The sequence below is a fragment of the Psammomys obesus genome, unplaced genomic scaffold (genome assembly GCF_907164565.1).
Source record: "Psammomys obesus unplaced genomic scaffold, mPsaObe1.curated_primary_1811, whole genome shotgun sequence".
Classification (NCBI taxonomy): domain Eukaryota; kingdom Metazoa; phylum Chordata; class Mammalia; order Rodentia; family Muridae; genus Psammomys; species Psammomys obesus.
Window position 1 is genome coordinate 22623217 of NW_026585894.1, and position 10617 is coordinate 22633833.

The 10617-nt window shown below is 38.4% G+C and overlaps 1 protein-coding gene across 1 annotated transcript in view; it reads right to left on the bottom strand.

Moving 5' to 3' along the window:
- The window catches only part of LOC129671015 (cytochrome b-245 heavy chain), a 35311-nt gene extending 31024 nt beyond the window's left edge, over positions 1-4287 (bottom strand). The window contains exons 1-2 of the mRNA XM_055599658.1: positions 4233-4287; positions 1394-1489 (exon numbers count right to left, since the gene is read on the bottom strand). Of these exons, the coding sequence (XP_055455633.1) occupies positions 1394-1489; positions 4233-4277 (141 nt within the window). The 5' untranslated portion in view covers positions 4278-4287. The remainder of the gene's footprint in view (positions 1-1393; positions 1490-4232) is intronic.
- Between the last annotated feature and the right edge of the window lie 6330 nt (positions 4288-10617).

Genomic DNA, 10617 nt, shown 5'->3' on the forward strand with positions numbered 1-10617 from the left:
TTTTCTTTTTTGAAACATGAAACTTCCTTTTTACCCCAGCTTAACATTTAGAAGTTTCAAACCTGGTTCTTGTATATCCACATCCCATATGACACCTTTTTACATTTTGCTATGCATGCTTTACCACGTATCTGTCTTTCCACCCTTTTCTCCATTGCAGAATATCAGATGACATCCTATATTTCTGTTGCTCTCTGTCTTAGTCCCTTGAGACAAGGGACTTGAAGCAGGAGTAAACTGTCTTTTGTATAGTCTAGTGTTCAGCAAGCTCTGGTGATCCTACTGTCTCAATTACTCCCTTCGTCTTCTAGTAGTGGGGTTTAGGTGCATGTGGTCACACTTGGCTTTTTACATGAGAGCTGGGGAACTAAACTCGTGTCTCCATGCTTGTGCAACAAGAACTTCTATCCTTTGAGTCTCCCCCCTGCCTCTTATATATATGATACATTTTAAAGTAAGTTACATGCATCACTTTCCTTCCTCCTAAATCTTTAAGCATGCATACCATTAACATGAGGTGAGTATCAAAACTAGGTCTTTGATTTTAAACAAAGTTCCCTTAGCATGTAGACCTTAACTGTAACTTAAGTTGGTATGGCATAATACTTGGGCAAAATTAGTTTAGCAATATCTAAAGATGTTGATTATTTACAGAGAAAACAGATCACTGTAAATATATTAGAGACAATTTTAATAGTGTTATATGATTATTTGATATTTATGCATATGGTTATAATATTATTAATGTAATATAATATTATTAATGTTAATAATATTTTCAAAATTATATAACAAATGGTGTGCTCTGGGAGTGGCTGCAGTTGTAATTATTTTCATTTGTGATGAAGGGACGTGACAGTTCAAGCAAGAAACAGATATTACTTAATAATGGAAGGAAATTCAAGGACCTCCACATTGCTAGACTACAGAAATGATGTGGTATATGAACAAGTTCCTCAAAGGCTACAGATGCAGCTTAATGTTGATTTTCTCAAGATAATTTCACATGTCATTAGGAGGAAGAATTCTCCATGCCAAAAAAAAAAAAAAAAAAAAACCTTAGGAAAAAAATACAAAAAATTTCAATTGTCACACCATTGTCATCCCATATGGATAGCTTCCAATAGGCTTTCCATTCTAGAGATTCTATGTTAAGCTCAGCACATATTGGTGGAGAGTGATGTGGATAGGATGCTTTGCCATACTTCAGGTTGTTACACTGGCAGGCCTTAAGAGACTCTTGCTAAGGAATTTACAATTGGGGGAGTAAAGCTGGTGGTGTTATCTTAGTTGGTCAGAATATTTATTTAAAATGTTAAAAGGAATAAATATGAGTACATCTGACTAGAAGTATAAGCTGGCCAATATTGCATGAGATAGAAGGTATACTCACCCCGAGGAGTTTTCGAGTATAATTGTACTTAGGTCCATCATCATAAACCTTGTAGTACGTCACAAAGAGGAAGACGTTCAACCCCAACCACACCAGCTGCACAAATGGAAAAAGTCGTATGAGGTTTATATCTCCCAATAGGTAGATTCTGTATGAGACCAGAGTCAAATGAAGGGCAGGACTTCCTCAAGTTCAGACTTTGACAAAGGTCTGCATGCAGCCAGCTTTGTATCAACTCTTTCCTAGTCCACTGCAAATGCACTTTTCAGTAATTGACTTTGTCTTCCTTCATTGTTTTGTATGATTGCTTCACTACCTGGTCAATGCACTAAATTAGTTTCAGTCTGTCTCATCTCTTTCCTCTTTCCTTGTCTTTTCATTTAAACCCTAGACAGACAGGTAACAGGGGTTGATAAGTAAAATAAGAGCAGGTGGAAATAAGGTATTGTTGTTGTCTCTCAACCTGTAGGAAATTGAACTCTAATTGAACTCTAATCTCACAGATGCCAGTCACCTGCCTGCAGCACACATAGCTTACCATTCTATTTGATATTTTTTTCTTAATTTTTGAAGGAGGACTATTGAGCATGGGTAAGGGGGTAAAGGTCATAGAATTTAAAAACAAAGTAAACATTCTAGATTTTAAATTCACATTTGATCCCACCAACAACTTTATCACTAAATGATACTGCTCAATCTTCTACCTTCATCTCCATAGTGGTTTTGCTTAAATATTAAATTATTAGTTACCATTAATATTAGCTATTAAGTACCCATGGATGTTTCATTACAGAGAAGGTGCTACAGAAAAGTCATTTCTTATCTTGCCATTCCCCTAACTCTGGATTTCTAAACCATGTCTTTACTTTTATATATGTTCATGTATAATTTAAAAAATTACTTCCTGGGGAAACTGTGATTAGAATTAAAGAGATTTCAACCTATTTCTTAGGTGAGTAATCTTCTCTTAAAGTAGCAGGAAGTACTCAAGACTACACCTTCAAATCCTCATGCGTCTATATTGCATTAGGATGTTGGTTTGGCATGAAGTATGTTTCAATAAAATATTTGTTGTTTTAACTTTAACTGTGCTAATAATTTATTAATATCCCCAGAACTCAAAGCCTCCATGCATTATATTGTAAATACTTACAAAACTTCCATCCATACGTGATTTTTAATATCATGCTCCATAGCTGCTTTCAAGAGTATTTAGATATCACATTTCTTTCTATTCAATTCATCCATAACTGCTTTGCTAAGAATACTAACTTATGGGTTCAGAAAAGAAACCAACGTGTGTTTGAAAATCAGCCAATCTGCTGAATCTGAGAAGGGGTCAAGGTCCTCTCTGTGCATGGACCTTGGTTGGTGCCTTGGTCTCTATAGGTTCTGTGGGTTCTGATTTTTTTAGCTTTGTTGGTCTCCTTGTGGGGCTCCAGTCCCCTCCATGTTTGCCCCACCTTTTCTTCCATAAGACTCCCTGCGCTCTGCCCAAAGTTTGGCTGTGAGTCTCACCTGTTGGGTGAAGCCTTTCAGAAGACCTTCTATAGTAGGCTCCCATCCTGTTCCCTCTTATCTGCCATCTCTGGTGTCTATCCTGTTTGTCATTCTGAATGAGATTTAAGCATCCTCCCTAGGGTCCTCCTTAGTGTATAGATTTTACACTTAGTGTATATTCTGTAGATTTTAGTATAGCTATTCTATATCATACAACTAATATCCACTTATAAATGAGCATATACTATGCCTGTCTTTCTGTTTCTTGGTTACCTCACTCAGGATGATATTTTCTAGTTCCATCCATTTGCCTGCAAATTTCATGATTTCCTTGTTTTTAATAGCTGAGTAGTATTTCATTGGGGAGCAGAGGCTGCCTCTATCATGAACTCAATTGCCTGCTCTTTCATCACTTGCCCCTGGCAATGTGGTCTTGCCAGGCCACAGAGGAAGAGGATCCAGACAGTCCTGATGACACTTGATAAGCTATGGGCAGATGGCAGAGGAGGAGAACTCCCCCTTTCAGTGTACTAGGGGAACGGGATAAGGGGAAGAAGGAAGGGAGGGTGGGACTGGGAGGAGTTAAAAGAGGGGGCTTCAATCAAGACATATAATGAGTAAATTGTGAAAAAAATGAAAATTAAAAAAAGAAAATCAGCTACAACCTTACTTCCAAAGTTGTTTCTCATGATAGAGTAATAGACATATATATATTTGTGTATTATATACATACTTTATATGTACATACATACATAAAATATACTTTCTGCATTTATATGAGTCCAGATAATTTAGTTCAATTCTTTCATCTCTATTTGTTGTAAAATTCACAAGCAACTACAGTTCAAACCTCATATTAAAAATGTACTTGTTTTAAAAAGAAATTTGAGAACTCTGATTTTTGGTGTTATGACTAAAATAAAGTCAACTTTCCTATCCAAGAAATCTGTAAGTCAGAAAGCAGTACAGTTTTAATTGACCGTTTTAAGTAGTTAACATAAACATTGGAGAAGTTTGCCCCTGCGTAATTAAGAAAAACTTTCTCAGAATTAGAGATCATTAGTATGAAGTATATTTCATGCTCTCTGTTAAATGCTGGCTAACGTCATAACATTAGGAACTCAGAAACTAGGAGAAATGAGAGCCACTGGCTCATATTTTTAATTAAGAAGCTTGGAATGGAAGAACTAACTCAATATACTTACAAATAGATGTTTCTTCACAGAATAAGTAAATTTCTTTAGCAAACAATATTAATAAAAGCTGTCACTCTATTTTAGCTTCCAAGAGAACCCCAACATGTCAAAGAACTTATAATTTACCTGGTTTTGATACTTACAATGACAAAGATGGAGAGTCCCTCATTCACAGCCCAGTTCCCCATGGTAGCAAAGTGTGCTGTGTCTGCCTTTCTTCTCTACCGTGCTTCTTCTTTGCATGAGGAAATGAAAACGGCGACCTTGGGCAATATGTTTCCTTTTCTATTATCTGAAATTAGCTAATCATTGGTCAACTGAAAGCCTGTTTCCATAACAAATTTAAATCTTCAAACCCACACAAAAACTACAGAAAGAGAGAAGATCTCATGATTCAACTACAAGTAAATACATTGGAAAATGAAATTAATAACTACAACTGACAGACTGTCAGATTTTAAAATTTGTTTTATCATTTATCAGATAATTTGTTTAGTTTATGAACATATTGTACACAGTGAATTTTTTAACTTAACTAGTCATCTACCTGCATTTTTCAATATATCCAGCTAGCCATGTCTTGGTGCTGGGTAAAACATATTAAACACATGTGGCATCTTCTGACAGGTTTCACAACAGTATTTATTCTCTTTGGGTAAAGTAAAAAGAGTGATAGATGATATGAATAGGGTGTTTACCATGTGCCAAATTTATATTCTAAAACGGATATAGGTCTTTACTGTATTTGTGGATTGGAACATATATATAAATACATATGTATGCATAAACAGAAACCTTTTTATGCACACATATACATCCATTCATTTGATTCTCACAATTCAATTCCTATAAAGTACATTCTGTTTTATGATTACATTTACAGATGAAGAGCTGAGACCCAGAGCAGTGAACTTACTCGGGCCCAGTTCCAGTGCCAAGGAATAATTCAGGTGGTTATTTGAAGTCCAAACCACTGACATCATGTGTAAGTAAGATACCAGAAAAAAAAGCTTAAATTTGTCAACTCCACTCTAAATCACTCCACATAGGACTACAGGAAAGGAAATTTAAAAAAAATACCAAAACGCTTAGATAACAGTCACGTTTCCAGGCAGACAGTCTATATGCTAAGTGTGTAAACACGTTAAGATCAAAGGTATGTCAGTGTATGGTAGATGCTAAAGCTACATGTAGCACACTTAGCTCCAGGCTGCTATTCAGTCTTCAAGACATGAAACAAAGGTGATTATGGCAACCTGACAGGTTGATGAAAGTTGACTAATTGTGCAAGCATGGCTATGCACTAGTTACAGCTAATAGAGAAGTTCCAGAAACAAACTAGAACACAGGAAGAGGACAAAAGAGTAAAAGAATACTAGGTAGACACTCTCAGTTGCTGTCTATAAAGTACATTGATGGTCTCTGGGGTTACGGCAATTAGTAAAACAGTATGCTTTTTTTCACTGCACAATAGTTAAAGAAAGGTATTCTGATGTTCTCTGTGGCAATTAGAATATATAAAACCCACACAAGGGCAAACTGACCTCCTGGATTCATTCCCGGATTCAAAGAAAAACAATTGGAAATTCAGAACATGTGCAATTTTTGTGTTTCCTTGTTCCCTGATATGTTTGCTTACCCTCTCCATGTATTGGTATTTTGTAGCCAACTACATTTGTCAGCTAGTTTAGATTGATGGCTTCTGGTTGGTTTTTCTAAACTGGAGCAGAAGAGAAAGAAGCACAATGTTTCTCCCCCAAGGAATTATGTTTCAAAAGGCATTCACCAGGTGGGTGTTCTGCTGCTGCTGGGTCTCCAGCTTCCCTTAGTTAGCCCTCCTTCAGTGTCACAGAACACCTGCTACTCAAAAGCACTGTAGGACTCCATGCTGCCAGATGGCCCTGGCTGATGGATGGGGGTGGGGTATGAGACAACCTCCTCCCAGTTCCTCTCTCACTGAGAAGTAACCACTTCTTATAGTTGCTCCTTTTTTTTGTTTGTTTGTTTCCTCTTGTCCCCTGCTGGGATTCTCCACTTTTCCATCATTCATGGAACACTTTCCTGGTGTCAAAGTCCTGCTGTTGAAATATTGTGGTTTCTGGGTTTGAGTTGGATTTTGAAACAAACTAATTCAGATGAGTACTAATTTTATTCTTGTAACTAAGGAAGTGCAAAATGACCCTGAGATTTCACCTTACACCCATCAGAATGGCCAAGATGAAAAACTCAAGTGTTGTACATGCTGGAGAGGTTGTGGAGAAATGGGAACCCTCCTCCATTGCTGGTGGGGATATAAATTGGTACAACCACTTTGGAAGTCAATCTGGCGCTTACTCAGACAATTAAGAATAACATTTTCTCAAGACCCAGCTATACCACTGCTAGGTATACACCCAAAATTTGCTCAAGTACACATCAAGGACATTTGCTCAATCATGTTTGTAGCAGCTTTATTCGTAATAGCCAGAACCTGGAAACAACCCAGATGTCCATCAACGGAGGAATGGATACAGAAATTGTGTATTTTTACACAATGGAATACTACTCAGCAATCAAAAAGGAGGAAATCATGAAATTTGCAGGCAAATGGTGGGATCTAGAAAAGATCATTCTGAGTGAAGTATCCCAAAAGGAGAAAGACAAACATGGTATATACTCGCTTATATAGACCTATAAGATATGATAAACATAATGAAGTCTATAAACCTAAAGAAGATAAACAAGAAAGCAGACATGAGGTAAGATGATCAATCCTCACTTAGAAAGACAAATGAGATGTGCATTGGATGTATGACAGGAGTCTACCGCAGAAGGCATCTGAAAGACACTACCAAGTAGCGTTTCAAAACAGATACTAAGACTCATAACCAAACCTTTGGCAGAAGGGGAGTTAGTATGACAGGGAAAGGATAGGAGCCCCACAAGGACCAAATATATCTGGGCACAGGGTTTTTTTCTTAAACTGTTGCTCCAACCAAAGACCATGTATGGATATAACCTAGAACCTTTGCTAGGATGAAGCTCGTGGTAGCTCAATAACCCATAGTAAGGGGAACAGGGACTATCTCTGACAGGAACTCAATGGTAGGCTCTTTGACCTCCCCACCCCCCCAAGGGAGGAGCAGTCCTGCTAGGCCACAGAGGAGGACTTTGCAGCCAGCCCTGAAGATAGCTGATAAAACAGGGCCAGACGAAAGGCAAGGATGTCCTCCCCAATCCGTGGACTTGGAAAGGGGCAGGGAGAAGCTGAGGGAGGGAGGTTGGTATTGGGAGGGAATAAGGGAGCAGGATAAGCTGTGATACAGAGTTAATAAAATGTAACTAATAATAATAAAAAACAATAAAAAAGAAACACACGTGGCAAGAGTGATAAAGGAACAATGGGATTAACTGTGTAGAACTAGCTAAAGGAAAATGAGAAAAAAATTAAACCTCTGTATTACCTAATAAGTATTAGCTCACAGCTCTTCGTGCCCAAATCGCTTCAGCTTCCATGGTCTCTTAAAACTGTTAGCATTCAATTAGACCGGGAAAACTTAAGCATGAACTCACAAGCCCTTGAGACAAAGAGAGGCAGTCCCAAGTCTCAGAATATTCCCTTGTTTCACTTACTGAATATGATTTTGTCTTTTCTATCTTGATAGCTTGTTGTTGATTATTAATATTTATTATTGATTTATCTTTTAGTATATCCAAATCACCATACAGAGACTAAGATTTATTTAATTAACCTAGAGCACAATGCTGGGCAATTCTTACTCCATCCTAAACCGCCAAGCCCACATAGTTTCCTCCTATTTCCTTCCAGATTTCCCTCCTTATATTTGCTTTTAGTCATATCTTAGGTCCAGTGACAACACATGCTGGAGAGGTTGTGGAGAAAGGAGAACCCTTCTCCACTGCTGGTGGGAATGTAAACTTGTACAACCACTCTGGAAATCAATCTGGCGCTTTCTCAGACAACTAGGAATAGCTTCTGTAAAACAAAGGACACTGTCCTCAGAACAAAAGGACAGCCTACAGACTGGGAAAGGATCTTCACCAACCCTTTATCTGACAGAGGACTCATATCCAGTATATATATAAAGAGCTAAAGAAGCTGAAAAGCAACAAACCAAGCAATCCAATTAAAAATGGGGAACTGAGCTAAACAGAGAATTCTCGATAGAGGAATATCAAATGGCAGAGAAACACTTAAAGAAATGCTCAACCTCATTAGCCATTAGTGAAATGCAAATCAAAACGACCCTGAGATTTCACCTTACACCCATCAGAATGGCCAAGATGAAAAACTCAAGTGACAACACGTGCTGGAGAGGTTGTGGAGAAAGGAGAACCCTTCTCCACTGCTGGTGGGAATGTAAACTTGTACAACCACTCTGGAAATCAATCTGGCGCTTTCTCAGACAACTAGAAATAGCGCTTCCCCAAGATCCAGCCATACCACTCCTAGGCATATATCCAAAAGAGGCTCAAGTACACAAAAAACAGCACCAACTTTTAAGGCAGGAACCTGGAGACAGAAACTGAAACAGGTTATGAAAGACTACCACTTACTGGCTTGCTCCCCATTGCCTGCTTTCTTATAAAACCCAGGACAATCTACCCAGGGGTATCACCACCCAGAGTAATTTGGGCCCTCATTCATCAACCACTAATCAAAAAAAAAAAAAAAAAAAACAAAAAAAAAAACTGTCCTACAGACATGTCATAGGCCAATCTGATGAAGGCAATTTCTCAGTTGAGATTCCTTCTCCCCAGATTTCTCTAGTTTCTATCAAGTTGACAAAACCTAACCATTAAAAGTGACTGATCTGAATTAGTTTTTTTTTCAGTTTATTTACATCCCAAGAGTGCCTCCTGCCTCTTCTCCTCCCAGTCGTCTTCCCCCACCTTCCCCCTTCCTCTCTCTTTGCTCCAAGAAAAGGGGACCCTCTTGCCCCATATCAACCTCCCCCAGCACATCAAGTCACGTCAGGACTGAACATATCCTCATCCCCTGAGTCCAGTCAAGACAGTACTGTCAAGGGGAAGTGATCCAAAAGCAAGCAATAGAGCCTATTTTAGAAACAGCCCCACCTACACTCGCCAGGTGACCCATATGAAGACCAAGCAATCTAACAGCCACATATGTGCAGGACTAGTGGAAGGAGGGGAACAACAACCCACCAACAAAACCTGTGATCCAAAAATGACCCTGCCTACAACAAGTGCAGGGATAAAGAGGGAACAAAGATTGAAGGAATGTAAAACCAATTATTTGCCCAATCTGAGACCCACCCCATGGAAGAAAGCTAGCCCCTGACACCATTAATGATGCTCTGTGAGTCTAATATGAATATATTTTTTCCTTGCATCACCATATCTGGGGATTGTTGAGTTGAACATCTTCATGTCTATTGGATCTCTGTGGGTTTGAGTTCAGCCTAGTCTACAAATCAAGTTCCAGGATAGCCAGGGCTATTACACAGAGAATCCCTGCCTCCAAAAAAAAAAAAAAAAGGCTAACACCATTCAGGGTGCCATTGTTGGTGGTGAAATTTCACAAGGCCCTGCCCCTAGATGAAGAGCTATAAGTGATCAATGGCTACAGAGTGAGGGGAAAGTCACTTTTTTTTCTGAGATAAGAACCTTGCTAGGTTGCAAGTTGCAACAACTTGCCAGTTGCAAGTTGTTCACCTTAAACACATGTACAGATGAGTAACACTAAATGGACTCAGTAAGTTTTATATAATACATGCATATATAAAACAGTATAAATTATAGACTAAGAGGTCATATATTTGATAGGGAGGGGCATGGAAGGAGTTGAGGGAAGAGGTGGAAATGATGTAAATACACTACTCATGTGAAATTCGTAATTAAATTTTTTAAATTAAAAACAAAGGGTATATGCATAAAAATAATTATACCAACACAAAAAAATCTGAATCACTGACTAAAAAGGGTGAGGAGATTTGATGAGAGACATGCTTACAGTGTTTTAATTCTTGGTTCTTATCTTCCTAGAAGTTTAGGCATTCCAATTTCTTCTTAGAGAGTGGGTTTCATAGGAGGCAGATTCTAAGGTAGAGATTAGTATGCAGCTTTATTAGGGAGTGTAATGACAATTTTGGAATTTTTGCTTCTTAAAAAAAAAGAAGGATTATAAGAATTTGCTTTCATTTTAATCCCAGCTGCAGGAATGTGGGGCTGTTTTGGACTGTCCAAAGCAGCTGTCTATGATTTCCCTCAAGCTCTTTTAGAGGCATAGTTTTGCCAGCTGCAGATAGTTTCTGTGATTGTGTGATATTTCAAATTCTGGGAACTTTTCAGAGGGTATGTAAATATTAGGGCCCTGAGAGGAGGGGCTGGTGGTCGGTGGTCATTTGAGGAGGTTGGTTGTGGTTAGTAGTCATGCTCAAGGAAGAAACTAAATGAAAGAAATTAGATACAGGGATCTCTCCCTCCCTTTGTCTTTTTTCTCTCTTATCTAGTGATAGGGAGTGAAAATGGTGGGGAGGGGGGAGAAGAACCCACAAAGTAGCA